Source organism: Chiloscyllium punctatum, chromosome 30, assembly GCF_047496795.1.
Source record: "Chiloscyllium punctatum isolate Juve2018m chromosome 30, sChiPun1.3, whole genome shotgun sequence".
Classification (NCBI taxonomy): Eukaryota; Metazoa; Chordata; class Chondrichthyes; order Orectolobiformes; family Hemiscylliidae; genus Chiloscyllium; species Chiloscyllium punctatum.
The window spans coordinates 27359810-27384779 of record NC_092768.1 but is presented as its reverse complement, the minus strand read 5'-3'; the positions used below and the strand labels follow the sequence as shown (position 1 = coordinate 27384779).

Here is a 24970-nt window from a genome sequence, read left to right as displayed (position 1 = left end):
TGGCGGCGCGTTCCGCGGGCATATCCCTGAAGGGGCTGATTTCCGTCCCTTTCTTTTTGGCACGAAACAAAAAACATTAAAAAAAAATAGCTTTTGAGAAATACTGGAGCGATCCAGAGGGAGATAGATTCTTTATTCATGGAAGTCTGTTTCCAATGGTGGAACCGAACGGTCGACGTCATCGGTGCGTCACTGGCGAGCGCCGTTGTTTTCATTTTTTTTTGGTTCCCTTTTTGGCGCAACGTGGGATCAAGAAGAAGATTTGCTGGGGATTGTCGCTTTAAATCGGAGGATTGTTGGGCGAAAGAGGGACTAATGACTCTGTTCCCGTCCGCCCTCAGCGAGGAGGAAGAGGCTCTGCAGAAGAAATATGCCAAACTCAAAAAGAAGGTGAGTGGAGGCCCAGTGATTTCCTTGGCCACAGTATTGGCCAGAGGGGCAATAATTATCTCGCACTCCATTGTCCTGCGGGTCCAGTGATCACTGTGCAGGCCAGAGGCACGATTGTCATCTCAGTTAATTATCCTGCACATTCAGTGACCACCATGGGAACAGTCCAGGCCAAAGGGACAATTATCGACTCATATTTACTTATCCTGTAGATAGAGTGATCACCATGCCAACGGTGCAGGCCCACAGGGGCAACTATTTTCTTCTAATTACTTACAATGTAGGTCCAGTAATCACCCTGGCATGAGTGCAGATCAGAGAAGGAAGGATTGCCTTGTATTGACCTGTCTCAGGTTGCTAACCATTCACGATTACCCTTGGACTTGCTTTCAATTGCAGATCAGTTTTTTTTTCAGTCGCTCTTGTGAGCAAAATAAAAACTTACTATCTATATGATATTCTCTATTTGTTTTCTTTGCAACTTTTTCCTTCACTTTATGTAATTTAGGGGTGCAGTTTCATGATGGTGGGGAATTGACTAGAAACGCCAGTCGGGAGTGGGAATGTCACACCTAAACAAGCCTCCAAGAATAACATCAACTTAAGTCAACCTCAGAGTGAGAGTCTGGATGATTACAAAGTTACACAGATGTCCTCTTTTTGAATTCAGATATTGTGTTCCTTCGTATTATTCTGTGATTTCACATGCATAATATGTTGAAAACCTTAAATCTGTATGAAACTCTTCCAAAAGAAACCAAACGTTGTCCCCTTGGTAACGTTGAGTTATTGAGGGAGCTGTGCACCATCTGTGATACTGCTTTTTGGATGAGATATGAAACTACTATTACTCCCTCTGCCCTCTCATTAAATGTCAAAAATTCCACACAGTACCTTTGGAAGAAGGATGATATTCCAGGAATATCATCTCTCAATTGACAACACTGAAACAGATTTGGTGGTTGATGTCACATTGTTATTTGGGGGAGCTGTGCATACATTGCCTGATGTGTTGCCTTGCATTGTAATAGTTCTTCAAAAAGCACTTAATTGGCTGTCAAGTACTTTGGGACATCATGAGATTGGAAGGAATTGGGAATGGTGCCTTAGAAATACAAATCTTTTGTTCAAGTCATACTGGATTGTATGGATGGATGGAGGGAGTGAATTATCTTTGCACTTCCCTCCCACAAACCAATGATTTCTTTGTTTCCTTAAATGTTACCGAAGTGGAGTCAGTTATGTCATCTGGTTCTGATTGTTCCAGAACCGAGTTCTTCCTGATTGTGTGACTTTCCTTTCAGAAAAAGGCATTGATGGCTTTGAAGAAGCAAAGTTCAGCAGCTCAAACAAACCAGGGTGGAATTAAACGATGTGAGTATACCAGTTTGCTGGAGCAATTTCCTCAGTTGATATTGATGTAAGGATGAGTGATGGGAGGTGGCATGTTGCAATCAGCTCTAGGTTAGAGAGGAATTTATTAACCTCATTAGCATTCTGTGTTATGTGGCCATCCAACAAGACCAGCATCTAGCTTATTGCATTACTCATTGTAATCATCTGCCACCGCTGACTCTCTGAGCTAGTGTTTAACAGTCCCTTTGATAATGTGCTGATGTAATTACTTACTATACCTCTCTCAGAAATCCTTTGTGTGAGTGACATGTTAGTAAAGAGTGAAAAACTGGAAGGCTTTAACTCTTGAATCCAGTCAAAGTTGTTGATCTAATCTTGTCAGAAGCTTTCTGATTCATCATCTTCCCTCACTATGTTCAATTTAAACAAGAGATCTTTTCACTTTGACAGACTAGTCAATCTGTCATTGCACAAAAGGAGGTAGTTAAGACCATGTGTAATGGGATTGAAAATAATTCATCTAAAATGCTTCTGTTTTTTTGAAAAATACTTCTAAACATGTATTAAAATGTATACATTGATGAAGAGAGACTCATGTTCCAAAACATTTTGCTTTGCATTCACCAGGACAAATGCAAGAATGGAAGATTTCAAATTATTTCAATTTATAATATAGGGGAAAACAGTGCTGTTTCATTAGCAAATCGACTCTGATCAAGATGTTGCCTTGAAGAAAGCAACTCTGTAAAAAGGGAACATTTGTGGGATGAATGTGGATCTATCACAGACAGAGCGAAGAGCATTTGTAATGGGCAATAGAGAAAGGTAGATAAGCTAAATGATTACTCTGTCGTTATTAGAATCCAGAAATAGACATCCGAGTGACTGGAAAGGAAGAAGAGTTAAAGGAAATTTGTATGAGGATTTACTGGAAATATTAGTGGTCCTGAATGTTGGCAAGTCCCTAGGACTTAATCGTCTGCATCCCAGAGTATTGAGGAAGCTATCTATAGACATAGTCAATGTATTGTAATCATCTTCCAAAATCCTATAGCTTCTGAAATGATTCCTACAGTTGTCAGCTAGCAAATGTCACCTCATTATTTAAGAAAGGAGCAAAAGAGAAAACTGAGAACTACCAACCTCTTAACATTAGATGAGTACTCGGAAAATACTAGAATCTAATATAAAGGGTGTGATAAATGAACTGCTGGATGTTCATGTTCTGGTTGGGCGTAAGCAGCATGGATTTGTGAATGGGAAATCATTTTTTTTAAAAACTTGTTGGAATTTATAGCCTTGTATCTCTTTTGTGCAGCTCTTTCTGATCAACCCATCATTGACACTGCTACAGCAACAGAGCAGGCAAAGATGCTGGTGAAATCTGGAGCAATTAGTGCCATCAAGGCAGAAAACAAGAACTCTGGTTTTAAACGCTCACGAACATTGGAAGGAAAGCTAAAGGTGAGGAGGAAAGACTGGTTTTCTTATTGTACCCCCCCCATTCTCACTGGCATAACTAATCAGCCATTAGTGAGGCACAGTGTCTGTTACAATGGAGGTAACAGTCAGTTCTTTTGCTCTTGCATTAGATATTTTATTCCCCTTTAGCCTCTCAGAACAGTCTGAGAAGAAACCGTCACTCTCTCCACAGTGGATTGGTTTCCTGAATGAGTTTCCTGACAGAGGCAGTTTCCCTGATGGGATACTTGGTCCAATTCATTTTCACAGACACCAAATAGATGAATGGGCCCCAGTGGATTCTTCTCCCTCTGATGAAACATTTGCCCTGCGAATGGGGCCTTCAGTCTGCTATGGAGTAGAATGTACCTTTACCTGTTTAGCAAGTAGACCATTGTAGTAAGCCAGTGTTTTGAATAGCTAACCCCCTGCCATTGCATTGAAGCCTATTGCGTATATCCCATTCAATAACCTGGTTTCCTTGAAAACTGAGTCCTTGTATCCATGTGGGAGTCTCAGTATGTTTTTGACAATGGTGATTCAATTTGTAATTGTGTTCTGTAGAGAATACAGATGGTGAAACTGATCTTGTAAAAAGTGCGCGCAGTAACAAATATATCACCCAGTTTGCTGGGTTGCTGATTCACTCTGACCTGTCACCCCAAAATAGCTTTGATAAATAATTCAGATAGGCAGCAGCGATATAAGAGAAGCTGAGAGGGTGGGGGATGAACAAACATTTGGGAACAGGCAGCAGTACATAAGGCCCACCAAATTTATCCCCCACCCTCCCAGCTTTTCTCCTATCGCTGTACCCTGTCTCTCTATAACTCAATTATTTCTCAAAGCTATTTTTAAGGTTCGCAATATAGCTACTCTGGCTACTGGTACTCAAAGCTCTCTGGGTGAACATGTTCAACCCCTTTTCCAGCTTATCCCCAAATTCCAACTTTTACTCATGCATCCTTGGTCGCAAGACAGCTCTCCACAGTGAACAATTTACCTGGGTGCTTCTGATGAAGGCATTTACAATTATCTCAGTCTCCATCTGTGGGCCACAAATTGCTGCAGCAATCCTTTTGTTTTCTTGCTGGATGCAGCTTGTGACTGGCTGGATTGAGTCTGAGCTGCTCTTGGAGTGTTTGAGTGTTAAATACCCTCAGATTGAATGAAATGGCAAAACCCTCAGCACGTCTGACTCACTGAATCATGCTGGTTTATCTCTGCAGGATCCGGAGAAGGGACCAACCCCTTCATTCCAGCCTTTTCAGCGAAGTGTCTCTGCTGATGATGACAACTTGGAGGTCAGTTCATAATCAAATGGTTTGTCACTGTATGTATTTGGATAGGTGGATGTAGTGGTTAGAAGCAGGTATATTCTAACCACCAGGACTGGAGTTAACGACAATAAAGGATAATAGATATTCAAATATGCCCTGTCTAGACAGTATTCAAGTGAAGTAAATTGCTTGCTCCTTATAAAACCTACTTCTCATTCAGTGAAATTGTTAGACTGAAAGTGATTAGGATTATATAACGAACTTGTTCCAATGTGTTACCAAGGCGCCAGCAGACACTAAAATAAACTCACATATGATTTGATAGAGAAATGCCATCTCAGATTGCACCCTCATGTTTCCATAGCGAGTTCAAGGAAATGAACATCTGACACAGAAGTAATGATGTTATCGACTGATCTGACCTGCCTCCACACATGTTCAAATGTTTCTCTCCCCATTGGCTGAGTTGGAATGCACTCATCTTGCTTGGAAGAATGTAGCTGTCCAGGACGTAGCAGTCCACTTGATCAGCACCACATACAATTTAAACATCTACCTCTCCACCACCAACACACTGTGATAGAAGTGGATACCATCTACAAGATGTTCAGCAGCAACTCAGTGAGCCTCCTTTGACAGCACCTTTCACATCCACGACCGCTAAAAGGAAAAGGGCAGCAGATACAATCTAAACATTCTCCTCCAAACCACACATCATCTTTATTTGGAACTATATCACTGTTCCTTCACTGCTGGGTTAAAATCCCACCCCTAATAGCACTTTGGGTTGTGTCTACACATATGGGCTGCAGTGGTTCATGAAGAGAGCTCACAACCACCTTCTCAAGGGCAATTAGGAATGGTTATGAATGTTAATCTACTGTGAATAAATAATTTATAACAAAAGACCTTATGCAAGTAGGAAAATATAAACAATTATATCTTCCCTCTGTAGGGGATGCTTTTACTGAACCACATTATAGCTTGAAAGACAGTGCACTTGTCTGATTGTTCACATTTAAGCTAAGCCGTCAGACTTATTTTTAGCTCAGATGGTTACACAAGGCACAGGAATGTTCTTTTGGCACAATTATTAGCAATGACAACACTTAGGCATACATGAGTAACTTCAATGATGACAGACGTACATTTCTGAAAGTTTATTTTAGTAATTGCTTAGCTGAGGACCTGATGAATTCATACAGACATGTGTGCACGCACACACACACTTATACAATCCAAGCAATCATGTTTCCAAATCAAAGGAATTCTCTGCAAAGGTGGACAGCTAAAAATGGATTATATTCTCTAGAGTTTACAAGACTGAGGGATGATCTCACTTGAAACGTACAAAATTGTTACATATATTGACAGCTTATATGAAAAATGACATTTCTCCTTGCATTGATTGAGTAGGTGGAATCTAGAATTCAGGGAATAAAGGATAGGAAATCTAGCATTTGGTGAACAGGAATTCTTCATCCAGAAAGTGGTGATAATTTGGAACTCTCTACCCGATAGAGCTGTGTCAAAAAACTCAATCATTGAGGATGGTATGAAGAAATTCATTGAGGTAGAAAATCAGTCAGGATCAAATTGAATGACAAAGCAGGCATAAAGAATCAAATGACCTACTTTTGCTTCTGTTTTCTATCTTCCTGGTCAGAATAATAAACAATTTCACCGTCAACCATGGGGTTGGAGAGATGTTTGGTGAGGGAGTGTTAGTTTACCTTTGACACCTGGCCTCCAGGAAAAGCTATCCTTAGATTTTGATTTTTCACATTCCCATGCCACATCCCAGTGAATTTGGTGTGGCTGGAAACTTGCTCAGTGGCTATGGATCTTCCCACCATCATCAGTTTCCCAGTAGGAAAACGTGAAAGTAAAAAATGTGGAATGGTGTGGGTGAGGTATTCCAATTAACTTAAAATGGAGGCTGTCCGGCCTCTGTGCTATTTTTCCAATCATTTGTCCAGATGGCTGTTGCTCAGGTACCTATGTACTGTCTCTGTTGCACATGCTGGTGAGGAAAGCCAGTGTCCCAGTGGTAATGCCCATGATCTCTCAACTGCACAAGCCTGTCCAAACTTCCCACAGCACCTCACCACCTCCAGTCCAGCCTGAGAGAATCAGGTCCTGCAAATATAATGCTGCGGGGCTGAAGTTGGTCCTCTTGTGAGCAAATGCAAGTGCTGCTTCTGCCTTTTCTGCATCTACACTCTCGCAGGCGTGCAAGTTTTTCTATTTTCCGAAGCTTCTCAACTCCACAGCATCCAATCCAAAGAGAGATGACTGGATTAGTCTCTGATTATTTATTGGTTCAGCGGTTACCTGTTTGAGGGTCTTTTATTGTTGTAGCAATATTGTGTGTTTTCTTGCCATATTCCACTGATCAGTGCATCTTGATCTCTTAGGTCTGTAAGCGTCCACAGAGGAAGACTCTTTATGAAAGGTACTCGTATTTTTCTTATTTAATCATCTGAGTTTCTGGTCGTTAAAAATTTACCTTTTATTGATTAACGACTGACAAACAAGTGTCTCTCCTGCTCTCTGACTGAGAATGTTTTCTGCCAACCAGGTAAGCAGCTGAGACAGGAACCGCTCGGTGCAACCTTACACCCACAAACAACAACAGCTTGCATTTTTAAAGCACCTCATCCAAAATATCCCAATGCATGATCAAAGAAAGCTTAGCGCTATTCCACAAAAGGAGATATCATGGTCAATCTTCAACAGCTTCATCAAAGTGGTAGACTGTAAGGAGTGTCTCAGAAGGTGAAAGTGAGGAAGAGAAATGAAGATGTTTAGTGAGGCAGCGCCAGGGCCCAGTGCCAATGTAGCTAAAGTCACGGCTAATCGTGACAAGGAGTTTAAAATCAAGTGTGCCCAAGGTCTGGAATTGGAGAAATGCAGAGGCTTTGGAATTAGAGGGATGGAGCCATGGAGAGATTCAAAAACATGGATGAGAATTTTTACATTGAGGCACTTCTTAGCCAGAAATTAATGTAGGTCAGTAAGCTCAGGGATGATTGGGTAATAGAATTTGGTACAAATGAGGACGGGGGCAGCAGACTTTTGAATGAGCTCACCTTAAGTGAGGAAGAGGAGTTGCCAGACAGAACTGCGTAAGAATATTCAAGTCCGCAGCTATCACAAAGGCATGAGGGATGATGATTTCAGTAACAGATGTGTTGGAAGATGCACGGAATCAAGCAGTATTCCAGAGGTGGAAATAGGTGGCATTGATGGTGTGGTTTGTGGGTGGAGGCCAACTTGCTGTCAAATATAACGTCATGTCCCTGAGTAGACTGAGTCAGCCTCAGACAGTTGTCAGGGAGAGGATGGCATTGTTGTCTACAAAATGGAGTTTATATCTGGGGCCAAAGGCCATAAATTCATCCATCAGTTCTGAGGTGGTTTGTGCTCATTGGGTTTTGGCTGTCAGACAAGTTGTTTCTAATTCAAAGGCAATGGAGGGGTTTGAGAAAGGTAGAGGTGAGGAAACACTGGGCGTTGTTTATATAAACATACGGCCTGAGTGTTTTGCAATTATATGCACCTGAAAGCTACAATTGAACGTGATTATACCATGTTTCAGACAATGTATTTCAGACCATAAAACCTTGAGTAAAAAAAAGAAACCATTACACTCATCTCACTTCTGCCTCTTTTGCCAGTTCCCTTTAATCGTTTCTTGAGTACATGCTACTCCTTCCGCAATGTTTGTTGTCTTGAAATCAGAAACCGCATTCTACTACCAGATAAAACCTTGAATGTCTATTTCAAGCTCGAAAAATTTAAGACAAAGATTAGGTTTTCGAACAGCAAAGGTGTTGACAGTTATGCTGAGCAGGCGGGGATGTGCAGCTGAGTCCATGAAAAGATCAACCATGGATGGTGGAGCAGGCTCGATGGGCCAGATGGCCTACTCCTGCTCCTATTTCTTATGTTCTTAAATTCTTATGATGTAGTGGCACTGGAAATGATGCAAATGAGGATGACGCCATAACTGAGAGGTTACAACCATCAGGGAAAATAGAATAGTCTGGGGACTGTCCTCAAAAAGGTGGAAGACATAATTAAGGTCTTTACAATTGCAGGTTTCATTTGGTTGGATGTAGAGAAGGTTAAATATAACGGCAGCACACGTAAGTTAGTGACTAGTTCACCTACTAGGGTAAATGACAAGAATATGGAGTTCATTACCACCGTGACAAGTGGAGGTAAATAGTATAGATACATTACAGGGAAACTAGCTGAACGATTATAGACTGAGAGGGGGAAAAGGAGTATACTGATGGGATTAGATGATGAAGGATGGTAGGAGCCTCATATGAACAAACATATGAATTAGGACCACGGGCCTCCCTGATAACCTTTGATTAGGTAGCTGAACAAGAATCCATACATCTCCATCTTTAAAAATATTCAATCATCCTGCCTCCACTTTTAAGGCAGGGAGTTCCAAGGTTTCACAGCCCTCTGAGGAAAACAAGTTCTCTTCAGTCCTACCCTAAAAAGGAAACCCTTAATTTTCAACCTTGTGTCTGCCAACACCCGTGAACCATTGATGAGTGCTGACTGCGCGTACTCATCTCCGATTTTTCTCAGACTGCGACAATTTTTAAAAGTTAAAAAAATTCTGCTTTGTTTAATGCTACTTGACTTTATCAATGTACTCTTTCATTTATTTATATTTCATTTTCATATGTTGGTTTGGTTTTTATCACTTTTTTTATTTAAATTTATTTGAAATGGTAAGGTCCTGGGGAGTGTTGCTAAATGAAGGAATCTTGCAGGTTCATAGCTCCATGAAAATGGAGTCACAGGTAGACAGGGTCTGGTAGGCTTGCCTTTCTTGGTCCACTGAGTATGGCAGTTGGGAGGTCATATTGCTGCTGTACAGGACATTGGTTAGGCTACTACTGGAGTACTGCGTGCAATTCTGGTCTCCGTGCCATAAGAACGATGTTATGAAACTTGCAAGGGTTCAGAAAAGATTTACAAGGATGCAGAGGGTCAGTGTGTATGGAACGATCTGCCAGATGAAATGGTGATGGCTGATACAATTACAAAATTAAATGGGCATCTCAATGGGTACATGAACAAGAGGGGTTTAGAGGGATATGTGCTTAATGCTGGCAAATGGGACTAGGTTTATTTAGGATATCTGGTTGGCATGAACTATTATAGACCGAAAGGCTTAGTTTCGTGCTGTGTATCTCAATGACTCCAAATATGTTACTTCTACTGCACATGCCTCTAGGTGTTAACAAGCTGGCCAATTGTTAAATAGCGCCCCTGAGTTCAAGATTGATCCACCTCCTTTTCACATCCAAGTTGTCAAGACAGTCCAGAATTTTATGTACTTAAATCAAGTCATCTTCAAGCTTCTAAACTTGGATCAAGTCTCTGCAATTATTCCTCATAACAGAGCCCATAGATGGTATTGGCTTTTCCTGTGATGTACAATCTGTGTAAACAGATGCTGGTAGAAATCCCTGAAGTCAGCTCGAGGTTAGGAGTTTGTTTGGAAACATTATACTGTGACTCAGCAGAGTCTATCATGAAATCAGTTACTGCTTCTTATTCAGAGGATTATTTTGCATCAGTAATTAAGTAGCAGCTGTAGTGCTAGGCATAAGACATGAAAGTCCCTTTAAAGTCATTTATATACTTTCTCTTAAACAGCTTTTAGCTCTGTTCAATCGCGTATTGTTCAACCAAGACCACGATTGCTCAAAAACAACATATCTTTTGATACTTCATGGAACTTATTGACCCCGGCTAAGCAATGCTGTGACCTTGTTTATAGATCCTTCAAGGCCTTTGCTTTCCCTGTAAACTCCTCCAGGCTCTCAACTTTCCAAGATAAGGTGCTTCTTGAATTCCAGTCTTTTGAGTGTCCCAGTTATAATTACCCTATCATTAGTGTCCATGCTTTCAGTTGTCTTTGCCCCGCGATCTGGAATTATCTTGCTCCAGTTCTCTGACACTATCTCATTTTCCTGCTTTAAGAAGCTTGAAACCTACGTTTTATAACCAACTTTTTTTTACATGACTCAGTTTCACTTTACCTCTTGTAAAATGCCTTTGGGTGTTTGTTTCATTAAAATTGCCACATAAATGAAATGCTTTTGAAAAACCTTACTTGTAATGGATTCTAATGAACCTGTTATCTTTCCTTCAGTCATCAGTGCACAGCTATTGGGAAGTGGTGAAGGAGCTTCAGCAATAACCAAAGCTTTTTGTGGTTTGTCCTCAGCTTTGTGAGCTCCAGTGAGCGTGAGAAAGATCGAGAGGAGGAACGTGAATCAGGAAAGGAGCTGGACCGCGACAGCTACCGGGACGTCGAGCGAGATCTGGATCGTGGAAGAGATCGTGACAAAGGCCGAGACAGGGATCGAGACAGGGATCGCGACAGGGATCGAGACCGGGACCGGGAGCGAGATCGGGATCGGGATCGGGATCGGGATCGGGACCGGGACCGGGATCGAGACCGAGACCGAGACCGAGACCGAGACAGAGACAGAGACAGAGACCAAGACCGCGAGCGAGACAGGGACAGAGATAGAGATAGGGACCGAGACCGTGATCGGGATAGAGAGCGTGACCGGGATCGTGACCGTGATCGGGATCGCGACAGGGATAGAGACCGAGACCGTGGCAGAGACAGGGATCGGGATCGGGACCGGGACCGGGACCGTGATGGCTCTTATCGAAGTAAGTGTAATTTTCTTTCTCCCATTGCTGTGTTGACTTTGCCTGCCCGGATTCTCCCAGGTGGCCATTCTATAGGCATGGTTACATTGAGAATCCAGAGAAGTTGCTTTTGCTTCCCTAAAAAACCCACCCCCCATTTCTCCTTTACCCGTGGGATATCGAAGTCTTATCCTAATGCCTTTAAGTTCCATTCCAGTTACTGATGTGAAGTTTATTTTAATTAATTGTTTGCGCACTTGTCCCTCTGGACCAGACTTAACAAGAATGGTTGTTGTTCTATCATCTGCTTCTTGGGAAACTTGCACCATCTGTTTATCAGGCTCATGCTAATGGACTGAGTCATAAGAAATAGGAGCAGGTGTTGACTGAACACCCCTTGAAATTGCTCCATTATTCATATATTCGGTTGCAGTAGATCATGAAGATTCACTATGCTTCCAAAGATAATTAGGGGAGTTGATCTTTACCTCAGCTCCTCTTTCTTGTCTGATTCCCACATTTTGTGACTCAAAGCCCATGAATCTGTTAATGTCAGTCTTGAATATACCCAGTGATTGAACATTGACAACCCTCTAGAGTGAAGAACTCTGAAGACTCGCAGCCCTTTGAATGATGATGCTCTCCTATCTCAGTCTTAAATGGCTGACCCCTTATTCTGAGACTGTGTCCCCGTGTTTCAGATTCCCCAAACACGGGAGACATTTTCTTGGCATCTCCCCTGTCAAGCCACTGACAAATTTTCTCCAGAGAATATCGCCACAGATTAATAAAGGGGAACAGTAGACATACAGTACTTGGATTCCAGAAAGAATCTGATGAAGTTCCACCCCAATGATTATTGATAGAAATAAAGTTCATGCTGAAGGGGGTAGCAAGTGGATTGTAGATTGGGTGCCTCACAGGAAACAGAGAGTAGACATAGAGTCATAGAGATCTCCAGCATTTTTAAAAAGAAAGGCTCTTCAAGCCCTCAAAATGGATTTTTTAAACCAGTTTAGCACTTAGAATCCCTACAGTGTAGAAACAGGCCCTTCAGCCCAACAAGTTCACACCAATACTCCGAAGAGTAACCCACCCAGACTCATTCCTTTACCCTATTGTCTATGTTTACCCCTGACTAATGCATCTAACATACAATCCCTCAATACTAGATGCAATTTAGCTTGGCCAATGCACCTAATCTGCACATCTTTGGATTGTTGGAGAAAACTGGAACACCTGGAGGAAACCCATGCAGACACTTGAACAATGTGCAAACTCCACACAGACAGTCGCCTGTGGTTAGAATCGAACCTGGGTCCCTAGCACTTTGAGGCAGCAGTGCTAACCACTGCGTCAACTTTGACTGGTCTGCCACAGGGATCAGAGCTAGGTCCTCTGCTGTTTATCATGTTTATAAATGATGATGAAATGACAGAAAATATTGCTGCCAAATTTGCTGATTGCAGAGCTTTAAGTTAGGTGATGAAGTAAGTTGCGGAATAGGCAAAGTGATATAGATAAGTGAGAAGGAAAGAAATGGCAAATGGAGTGAAACATGGGAAAATGTGAAATTGTCCATTTTGGGAGGAAAAGTAAGTGCCTTATCGAAGTGCTGAGAGATTGCATAGCTCTAAGTTGCAGAGGGATTGAGGTATTCTTGTTCATGAATTACAACAGGTTAGTATGCAGATATAGCCGGCCATTGGGAAAATTGTGGAACTTTTTTTCACAAAAATTTTATGCTTTTATTAAGGATGAAGATATGGTTGCCAAATTTGTGATGACACAAAGATTGATAGGAAATTAAATTGTGAAGAGGACGTGAAAGTTACACAAAGGTGTAGTTTGAGTGAGTGGACAAAGGTACGGCAAACAGAATAAAATGTGGGGAAATGCGAAATTGTCCATTTTGGCAGTAAGAGTTAAAAGCAAAGCATTTTTTCTAAATGAAATGAGATTGCAGAACTGAGATGCATAGAGATCTAGGTGTATCAGCACACAAATCAGTAAGAGTTAGTTTGAAAGTAGAGCACACAATTAGGAAAGCTAATCGATTGTTTATATTTATTGCCAGGGCATTAAATACAAGAGTAGGCGATAATACTTCAGCTGCACAGGGCACTGATCAGACCACATCTGGAGTGCTTTGTGCAGTATTGGTCACCTTATTTAAAGAGTGCGTAAATGCATTGGAAGAAATTTAGTTTTTTATCAGATTAGAACCTCAAATAGTTGAATTGTCTCATGAGGATTGGTTGGACAGGCTAGATTTGGATCCACTGGAGTTTTGAAGAGGAAGTGTTGACTTGATTGAAGCATATTAGATTCTGAGGAGCCTTGACAGGTCAAAGATTGAGAACATGTTACCTTTTATGGGAAAATTGAGAACTGGGGGTCACTGTTTAAAAATAAGGGTCACCCATTTAAACCAAGATGAGACTAAATTTTCCATCTGAAAGTTGTAAGTCTGTCGAATTCTTTCTAAAAATATCGTTGAACCTTTTGAAGTTGGAGGTGGAGAAATCCTTGTTAACAAGCAGCTAAAAGGTTATTGGGGTAGGTGGGAATGTGGATCAGCCCAGATCTTATGGAATGGGGTGGGGAGGAGTGGCGGCAGTCATTGTGAATGTGGAGAATGGATGGAAATGTTAATTACTGTGTGCCTCAACTCGAATGCTGCTTCTCCCGCAGGATATGACTCTTTCCGTGCACCCCGTAAAGGAAACACCATCTATGTGCATGGCATGGGGATGACTGAGGAGATGCTGAGAAGCTCCTTTTCCAATTTTGGGACCATTGTCAACCTGACCATGGACAGCCCCAGGAAGTGAGTGGTACATATAGCACTCTGTGCTTGGCAAGCTGCCAGTGCAATTATACTGGAAGACAGTGACGTATTGGTAATGGTGCTGGACTAGTAATCCATACTCATACAGCTTGGAAACAGATCCTTCTGTCAGACTAGTCCATGCCGACGATGTTCCCAAATCAAACTAGTCCCACTTGCCTGTGTTTAGCTGATATCCTTTCCTATTAAATGTCTTTTAAATGTTGTAACGATACCTGCATCCATCACTTCCTCTGGCAGTTCATTCCACACTCAAAACATTCTCTGTGTAAAAAAAGTTGTTCCTTGTGTCCTTTTTAAATCGTAGTCCTTTTGCCTTAAAATTATGCCCCCTGCTTTTGAACTGCCCCACCCTTGGGTAAAAACCCTTGCTATTACCTTATCTATGCCCTGTATGATTTTAGAAACTTCTACAATGTCATCACTCAACTTCCTATGGTCCAGCGAGAAAAGTGCCAGCCGATGTTTATAACTCAGACCTTCTATTCCCAGCAAAATCCTGGTAAATCTTTTTCAAACCCTCCACAATTTAATAATATTCTTTCTATAGCAGGACTACCAGAGCTGTACACAGTATTCCAGAAGAGGCCTCATCAACATCCTGTACAATCTCAACATTACGTACCAGCTCCTATGCTCAAAGGTCTGAGCAATGAAGGCAACCATGCTAAACACCTTTTTAACCACCATGTCTACATGTGACGCAATTTTTTAAAAAGAATGTACCCAACTCCTAGGTCTCTGTGTTCTACAATATTACCCAAGGCCTTACCATTAATGGTATAAGCTCTGCTCTTATTTGTTTTACCAAACTGTAATACAGTCAGTTCTTCTATAATGTGGTACAACCCTGCCTTATAGAAAAATCGTGCTTTAGAAACAACATATAAAGTGTTAGCGATGTAATTGTGTTACAGCTAACACACATTTGTGCTTTAGAAACAATGTCCCCAGTTCATCAATCGCATTACAGCAAACTTGATGAAACAGAATGACTTGTACCTCGCCTTTACCTATATTAATCTCCATTTGCCACTCCTCAGCCCATACCCAATTGTTCAAGATCTCCTTGTAATCTTCGATAATCTTCTTCACTATCCATTATACTACCAATTTTGGTGTCATCCACAGATGCACTAATCATGTCTCCTAAACTCTCATCAAATTGTTTATGTAAACGTGATAATTGTTGGAATATAAATTGAAGTAGTACATTTAGAACTTAAAGTTCACGTCGGTAATGGTGATTGCAAAACAATAATTGATTGTTGCAAAAATCTATCTGTTTCACCAACATATGTTGTATATGAATATATAATATAAAATTTTGTATGTGTAATATTTAATATACTTTAGGGAAGCAAATTCCTCATCCTTATCTACACCTTCATATGATTCCAGATCAACAATGTATAGCCTATGTTGCCCTGTTGTGTGAAATACTGTTGAATATTTTAAAGTGTTCATGGCAACATCTATATACAAATTGGTGATCCAACAAGATGGCTGATTTAGAATCATAGAATCTCTACAGTTTAGAAGCAGGCCATTCAGCCCATCAAGTCCACATCAACCATCTGAAGAGCATCGCAGGCAGATCCCACCTATTCCTGTAACCCTACATTTCCCATCGCTAACTCACCCACCCTGCACATCCGTGGACACTGTTGGCAATTTAGTATGGCCAATCCGTCGAACCTGCACATGTTTGGACTGTGGGAGGAAAGCGGAGCATCTGGAGGGAACCCACTCAGACACTGGGAGAATGTGCAAACTCCTCATGGACAGTCACTGAGGGTGGAATCGAACCCGGGTACCTGGTGCTGTGAGGCAACAGTGTTTACCACTGAGCCACCATGACCCCTTTTTGTCAAAATATTATTGTTTTAAGTCAGCAATTTTAATGGTCAATACAATTATCAAAAATAAGGAAATTCAACTGATGGATAAAGTCCAATCCTTCAACAAGTAGATAGCCATGCGTTCACATTATTTCTACTGAGGTTTTGATCCCTCCATAATTTTACGACAGTTATACGAATATTCCAACTCCTTGTGACTATGGTATAATATACTCTTCACAAATCAGTGGCTCAGCAGTCAATCTTAACCGTATACCTAAAAACCTGCATTCACTTTATTGCCCTCTGATTTTTCCAGTAGTTTTACCAATTATGGTGCTTTACACCATTTCAACAAAATATCTTAATATGATCGTGATTCCGAAAATGTTGTTTGAAATCGGGGTGTTTCTCTCTTGTCACTCCTAAGTCAAACTGGGAACGTATATCAAGCAGTTTGGATATTTAGGGGGTTAGACCATTAGACCATAATGTTTAGGAGCAAAATTAGGCCATTCAGCCCATCGAGTCTGAACCACCATTCTCCTATCACCTCCCTGTAACCCTTGATCCTCTTAATCAAGAACCTATTTATCTCTGTCTTAAATACACTCGGTGACTTGTCCTCTGCAGCCGTCTGCAGCAATGAGTTCCACAAGTTAGTTACTCGATGGCCAAAGAAATTCCACCTCATCTGAGTTCTAAAGGGCTGTCCCTTCTTCACTCAGAGGCTTATTTGCCCAGTTGGATAAGTCCAAGCCCTTCTGCAACTTCCTTGCTACCTCAACACTCCCTGCCCCTCCACCTATCTTTGTGATATCTCTGGCCAGCTCCTCCCTTTTGTCTTTGTAGCTACCTTTAAGCAATTGATATGCTGTTATGTCTGATTCAATCTTGTCCCTCTCAAACAGCAGGGTGAATTCTATCATATAATGGTCACTGGCCCCAAGGGGTTCCTTCACCTTCAGCTTCCTAATCGAGTCTGCATCATTACACATCACTAAATCCAGAATCAACTGTTCCCTAGTGGACTCTACCACAAACTGCTCCCAAAAAAAATCATTTTGTTCTTTTCTTGGCTTGTTTGCTGATATGCTATGAATCTCGTCACCCTTTCTCTGTTAGTCTAATGCAACATAAAGGCTGCAGGGATTTGGGCAAGAGCAAGGTGAGTGGGACTCATTGGTTTGCTCCCAGGAATTGTTTGATTGTCAAAACAGTTTCCTTCTCATAAGATGGAGGAATAGGAGTAGGCCATTCAGCTCATCACATTTGCTCCATTTATGATCATGGCTGACTTTATGAGGCCCCAGTTTCACTTTGTAGCACTGCCCCTCTTCCCCATTATCCTTGACTCCTTTATCGATCAAAAACCTGTCTTACCTCAGTACCCCAGCCTGCCCCACTCACTGGGAAAGAGAATTTCAAAGACTGTTAACCTTCCAAGAGAAGAAATTCCTCCTCCTCTGTCTTAAATTGAGAGCCCTTACTGTGACATGATCCTCCCCAATTCTAGTTCTTCCCCACAAGGGGAAGCATCCTCTCAGCATCCATTCAGAAAAGGCCTCTCAGAATCTTTGTTTCAATAAGGTCATTCACATTTTTCTCTGCTGCAATGAATATGGGCCCAACTAGCTCAATCTTTCATTACCCCAATCGTCAGCCTTCTCTCAATTACTTGCAATGTGAATATATCTTACTCAAGTAAGGAGTTTAAAACAGTGTACAGTATCTTACATGTGGTTTCACCAATATTGTGTACAGTTGTAGCAAAACTTCCATAATTCTATATTGCCACTTCTTTGCAACAAAGGCTGTACTACTCTATGATTAAGAGATGGTGGGTTAATTTGACTCTACCTAAAAGGCTTAACCTTCAACAACCTGTTATTTTTTTCAATGCTGCAGAGCACAGATCTCCCTCCTACCGCAGGGTGGGACTCATAAGTGAAGGATTAATGTAGAGACATTACCACTAATAATGTGGATTACATGTAACCAGCAGGGCAATTCACTATGATATTTTAGCCCAGACTGTGCAGCTGGACTCCAAACCTATTACCTGATCTCACCTGGTGTTCTGTAGTTGCCCTGTGTTCAATCTAGCTGTTGACTGGCCCCACTCAACAGTGACCTGTCTGACTGGGAGGTGTAGTTTTTGGAGTCCTGCCCCATCTTACCTTTTCTACCTCTTCCCTGCTCCCACCTTGCTGTTTCATACTGCTGTGTTCTTCATGTGTTTGTGATTCCGCTGATGCTGTTGCACACCAGCTATACTGTACTGATCATTATCCATCTGTTTATTACAGCTGTGCATTTGTCACCTTCGAGACAATGGAGTCGGCAGATCAGGCGATTGCAGAGGTAAGGAACAGATCAGAGTGATGCAGCAATTGATTCCTGTACTTTGCTTGTGTGTGTGTGTGTGTGTACGTAACATGTGTCAAGCTTTATCGGTTATTGTGAATGAGTGGGAATGTACGTGTATAAGAGATGTTTGGGTTTGTTAGTTACTGTGCATGTGTTTCTAATGTTTCACTACAATTCCAGGTACTGTTCAAGTCCATTCCATATTCTGAGGTTTGTTTTTTTTCTCTCTCTCTAACAGCTAGATGGCAGCATGGTTGGAGCTGTTTGCTTGAAGGTGATGATTGCTCGTAAACAGCTCATGTTGGAAACAGCCACAGGAAAGTCGGTTTGGGGCAGTCTAGGTAGGAAAACTTTGCAAATTCACATTCCAGCAGAATGTGCGATTGTATTAATGACGTCATGGTTCACGTGTCTGTTACAGGCTGGCCAAGGCAAAACAATGAGTGTGTTTTTGAGTTGAAGGCGGTCCGCAATTCATACCTCACAAAAATCACACTAACACCAGGTTATAGTCCAACAGGTTTAATTGGAAGCACTAGCTTTCGGAGTGCTTCATCACGTGGTTGTGGAGTATGCAATTGTAAAGCACAGAATTTATAGCAACAGTTTACAGTGTGACGTAACTGAAATTATACACTGAAAAATACCTTGATTGTTTGTTAAGTCTCTCATCTGTCAGTTACATCACACTGTAAACTTTTGCTATAAGTTCTGTGTCTTACATTTGTGTACTCCACAACCAACTGACAAAGGAGCGGTGCTCCAAAAGCTAGTGCTTCTAATTAAACCTGTTGGACTATAACCTGGTGTTGTGTGATTTTTAATTTTGTATACCCCAGTCCAACACCGGTATCTCCAAATCATCACAAAATGTTGTTCTCCCTGAAAGTTGCCTTGTTAAAAAGGGTTCAAAGCTGACAGCCAAATATGTCTTGCAAATTGATTGTATTACTGTGTTCAACCAAGCCTTTGCATCTTACAGACATTGGATACTTCTGGGAAATCAACCTTATTACCCCCTTTCGCTCATAGCTGGAAATATAGCCACAATCATTCATGGAACAGGAGGAGGCCATTGAGCCCTTTTAGCCTGTTCTGCCATTCAATGAAATTGTAGCTGATCTGTAATCTAACTTCATAAGACTGCCTTTGCCCTATATCTCTTAATATCTTTGGTCAAGGAAAATCCATCTCATTTAACATTAATTGTTGATCTAGCAACTGTTATTATTTGGGGAAGAAGAGTTCCAAATTTCCACGACTTTTTTACAAAATATTTCCCAATTTCACTGCCTAGCAGTCTGCCTCTGGTATTTAGACAATGCCTATTAATCCCAGCTTTTCCTACTGCAGGAATAATTTTTCTCTATCTCCCCTATCTGCTGTCCTCAATGTCTTAAAAACTTCAGGTGGAGAAGTGTAATGGTAATATCACTGGACTGCTAAACCAGAGGGCTAGATTAATGTTCTGTGGCTCAGATCCCACCGTGTAAACATGGCCAAGTTGGGTTGAACGGCCTGTTTTTATGCTGCAGACTTCTATTACTCTATGACAACTTGTGGAATTTAAATAGAATGAATAAATCTTGAATGTCAATCTTGTTTCAATAATGGTGACCCTGGACCTAAGGTCAATTGTAAAATCCCAACTGATTTATTAGTGTCATTTACAAAAGGAGATCTGTCGTCCCAAATGTGACTAGATCCCCAGGAACACTTAAATGCTCCCTGAAGGTCTTAACAAAGCACTTTTAACATAATAAATACTTGTCTTGCCAGTAATGCCTCCATCCCATGAAAAGAATAAAAAATTAGATTCCAAGTATTTAAGGCACCAGTTTGTGAAATGTTGTCATGCAGCAGTTTGGTCCTCATTCCAACAGTTGGAAATCAAACACTTCAATTGTTATAGGCCTCTAGTTACGCATACACTCCTGGAATAATCAGTTCACTTCTGATAAGAACAACACTATCCCAGCAAAAAGAAAAGGTTGTGCCTACAGATGCCAACTTGAAACAAATCATCCTGACCCGATTGTCCAACTTGACTGACTATCTTGGGCCTATTGCAAATGAGCATTAATTACACTTGCTGCATTTTTCGCAGAGGTTGAAGAGGTCAGTGAGCTAAATTGTACCCTGACTACTTAAACACCAAAGCATCCTGTGGTTAAACAACAACAGCCATTTCATTATTTCCAGCTGCAGTATTAATCCACAAGCCAAGATGGGCCATCAACTTGGCAGTTCCAGCTGAAGGTTATTCCATGTACCTCAGCCTTACCTTTTACAGTGGTATGCGAGGCTCTTCCAGCATTAAAAACAGTGTATTTGTGGAGTCTCCTTCCCCATTGCATTTTTTAACTTCCCATCAACATTCAGAACTGGATGTGGCAGAGCTGCCAAGTTGAGGCCTGATGCGTTAGTTGTAGAATCAGTTAGGCTTGTCTGTTGTTTGCCGTCTGTGCTGTTTGGCATGCAATTAGTCCTGTATTATAGCTTCACTGTTTATTCCTCAATTTTCGGTATCCATGGTGCTGCTTCTGCTTGCACTTCTGCACTGTCTATTGAACCCGGGTTAATCCTCATGCTTGATGGTAATGGTAGAGAAAGGGACATGCTGAATGTTGAGGTTATAGATTGTGGTTGAATACAATTCTGCTCTTGCTGATTGCTCACAGTGCCCCTTGGATGCCGGGTTTTGAGATGCTAGATCTGTTTGAAATCTGTCCCATCCCATTTAGTGTGGTGGTAGTGCCACTCAACACTGTAAAGGGCTTCCTCTGTGTGAAGGTGGGACTTTGTCTCCACAAGGTCTGTGTATTGATCACTCCTGCCTATACTGCCATGAACAGATGTATTTGCGTCAGGCAGATTGTTAAGGATGAAGGCTTGATGTTTCCTTCACCTCCTGCTGCGGTCTAGCAGCAATGTTGATTAGGGCACAACAGTGACATGTTGAGCCCCAGGAAATCCAAAGAGATTGTGCTTGACTGCCCACTCCCCCATCTAACCTAATCTGGGGTAAAATAAGCAGTTAGATGTGATATGCCCACTTGGACAGTTAGACAGAACTTCTCAAGATAACGCTGCGTCCAAAAGGAGTACGTTTCGCACTCCCAGCTGTAGTTAGGGAATCCAAATGTGGCCGAAAGTAAGCAATTGAGCAATAGAAATAGTCATTGGGAATGAGAATATGCAGTTTAACCTGTGTTTCTTGGTATGTGCCAAGATAAAGAGCAAAATGTGACTGTTTATTCTTGACATGGCTGTACAAATATCCTGACAAGCAGGTGGGTGCTTGTCTAAGAAATGTATACACCTCTGAAGCACATGTTTCATGTGAGCATGTGGAAAATTAATGTATGTGGCAAAATCAGTGTCGGGTTGGTGGACCACTTCTGTTGAGCAAAGCTAGTCAAAAGCAAAAGCACATTTGGCAATGCAACACTGCATCCGAACCATCAGGATTCTCCCCTTGCATCCTTAGTGGGAATTAAATGCTAGGCTCTTCTGTCTCAAGAGTGAAAGCACTGGGCCAAGCTAAACTACAGGAGCATAGAGGCCCTCAGGATTGGCAAGGAGAAAAATATATTGTGGGTTTGGAATGTGTTGTAGGGTGGGGGTGTTTCTGGTGACAGAATGGAAATGGTAATCGCCAAATTACCAACTACGCTAACAGAAGCATTTCTCTTGTCCACAGCGGTCCAGAACAGTGCCAAGGGTTCACACCGTGATAAACGTAGCCAGGTGGTCTACAATGAGGATTTCCTGAGATAACCTGGGAGAAGAAACAAGAAGGGAGTGAACGACTCCAAGCCATACCTCTTGGGAGAAAGTGACTCACCTACATCCCCTGTTGTTTTTGTATGGCCCCAATTCTCACTAATGTTATGCATAAGAAATTTTAAGAGAGTCGCATTTAAATATAGCACAGAACTTGAGTAGTGCTGCTGAAAACAGAGAAATGCTGTTGAAGATTTTTGTCTTGCACTCAGCAGGATAGTCACACAAGAATGTCACATTTCAAAGGAAAAACATTTTATGCTAAATGAACGAAATGCTGATTGGTTGTCCAGTAGACTCTGAATGATTGAAGCATTGCTGTGGGGAATGCAGAAAGGAATAATTATTCCCCAGTTATTTATTTAAATTCCGTGAAGGAAGCCAATTCTGATTGGTCAAGGCATTGCCATGGGAAACCCTTATGGGAATTATTGTTCCCCCATACTTTAGTTTAATGAAAAACATGCAGAACTTCACTTTTTTTGCTCTGTTTGCAGTGGATAGGACCTCAGTCATGAAGCTTCTAGAAAGTGCAAGAAATTGTGAACTGAACTGATCGTTTTAAGTTGCTTTTTAATGTCGTTCTCAGTACATTTATGTTTGTTTAAATAAGTGGCGTCCTACCATGGAATTGCATCTAATATTGGGCATTATGTTCTGAGTTTTGGTTAGTGTGGCCAGTACTCTGCCTTTTGTAAATAGCTGAAAGGACATGCTGTTTGACAAATCACCAGTGGTTGGAACATCTGGCCAACATAACCTGCAGTGTTCCAAAAATATAGCACATGTCCTAACAACAATGGATTATATCAACTCTCATTTAGCCTGCTCACAAAAGGCAGAATACTGATCAGAATACTCAATCAGCCTGTGCTGGGACTACTTAAGTCAGATTTTCAATATGACTCATTAATGTTTGCCTGAAGATACAAAGATTCATGAACAGGGCCTTGTCTTATGCAGACAAAATATAATCCAGTCAGGCATTGCAATTTGAGTCAAAGCATGACTGATGATGGTTCCCTGCTGCTTTCCAATGTCAGTGCCTCAAATAATCAGAGTGACCTTGCTTTTATTGAATTTAAACAAAAGCTTAGAAGGAAACTATTCCCTGGTGTGCTCTGAATGGCTTCACCTCAAACAGAGTACACCCTATTCTCGAGCAGTTTAAATTGTTGTTCCTTTTGAAATGTGGCGTTCATGTACACGTCCTAGTGAGTGGAAGATGAAAGTGTTTAGCAGAGTATGTCTTTCTCAGTAAATACTCGGGTAGCATATGCTAAGGGTCAACCTTTGCATGTCTCCATGTTTCAAGAGTGGGCGTGGAAACTACCATGCTCATTCTTCATCTGACTGAGAACAGAAGAGTGCTGCCTAGTTTCTAAATGCCAGAGCAGCTCCGATTGGCCAATCAGCTCTACTGTTACCCATTACATTTCAGCTTTGAGGAGTTTAGGAAATATAGAAGCACCAGTGTTCTGTATGCTACCGATCCCCTCTTTGTTCATCCACCTTGGCATTGGGAGTGGGCTCTTTTCAAGAGTCTCTCAGCCTTTCCTGATGAGTTTAATATTTCAGTCATTATCTCCTACATTTCTGAGAATTCCATTTCTGAGACACTGCCAGTGCACCTCCTATTGTTTGGTTTCTGTAATCAAGCCCCACCTTTATGGAACCTGTCCTCATAACTCGATAACAAAGAGTTAAATTGGTTGAGGGACCCACTCCAGGACCAACATATCCCTCCTGTAAGTGTTTTAGTGTAAGTGGTACCTGTGTCAGGAGTGTGGGGACCGATCAGCATTAATGCTTATGAATCCCACGAAATATGACTGGTCAGTAAATATAGCAGGGAGCACCACATGATAGGCGTTGTGGTTTTAGAAGGTGAATGGGTGATCCGATTGTCACTATATAAGCACATGAACAGGCTTTTACTCCTCAGGTAGTTTGATTCCACCATTCTTGTGGCTAGTCATTTTGAGAATTTATGCTGCTTTGTGTGCAGAACTCATTTTCTCACTGAATTAACTTACCAGTGTTTGGAAAGAGTGCTTTTTAGTGGGGAGAGGGGGCATGAGATGGTGAGACTAGTTCAGATGCCCAACTTACAAACCAGAGTCCCATCCTTCGCACATGCTGCATTGGCTATATCACTGCGATGTGATCTGGGCTGAGAGGGGAGTTTTGTCTTTTGGAGGGTGAGGGTGGTCTGATTGAACTTGAGGTGGGAGGGATTGAGCCTAATTTGGTGTGTTTCACATCGCCCCTTCTACCTCTATCCCCATCCTATGCCTACCCCAAACCAAAGGTAGCTGATGTCCCATCAATTGCCCACTGAGCTTTCAGTCTGGAGGAAGAATTATAGGGGATGTAATGGGGCCAACAACACAAAATGAAGTAAATACTTGCAAATCTGAAATCCTGCTTGGAATGTTTTAAGTTCCCCAAAAATATCCAATTGTAAATATTGCACCATTTGTTTTTATTAAAATAACTGTGTGAATATTCTACTTGATTATGTGTGGTTTGTTGTGTAAGGGCCCTGTGGGTAGATGTGATAATTTTGCATCTGTGTTCAGTAGTGGCATTGTGAATGCTCTATAATTCAGTCTTGGGAATGATCACTGTAGATAGTACAGAAATCTGAGCTGGATTTGTGAATGCTTGTCAGAATGTGTGTAGCTCTGTTAATTTTTGAGCATCTTGCCACCATGCAGGACATTGCAGCCCACTTGATTGGGACCTTCCCACCACATGAATCCTTTATTCCCTCCACCACGAGCACATAATGGGAGCAGTGAATACCATGTACAAGATGTATTTCAGCCACTTACCAAGTCACCTTGGAAAGGAATTTTCAAGCCAACAACATAGCACTTAGGATGGGGTAGCAAACGCATGAGAATACGTTCCCTTCAAACCAGCCA

The 24970-nt window shown here is 41.5% G+C and overlaps 1 protein-coding gene across 1 annotated transcript; it reads left to right on the top strand.

Moving 5' to 3' along the window:
* The first annotated feature begins 115 nt into the window (after nucleotides 1-115).
* Nucleotides 116-24553, top strand: nelfe (negative elongation factor complex member E). The gene is made up of 10 exons (XM_072550115.1): nucleotides 116-390; nucleotides 1695-1764; nucleotides 3065-3210; nucleotides 4437-4511; nucleotides 6905-6942; nucleotides 10756-11213; nucleotides 13887-14022; nucleotides 18194-18248; nucleotides 18493-18595; nucleotides 21958-24553. Exons 1-10 carry the CDS (start codon nucleotides 139-141, stop codon nucleotides 22032-22034), a joined length of 1410 nt encoding a protein of 469 aa, XP_072406216.1. The 5' UTR covers nucleotides 116-138; the 3' UTR covers nucleotides 22035-24553.
* The last annotated feature ends 417 nt before the right edge of the window (nucleotides 24554-24970 follow it).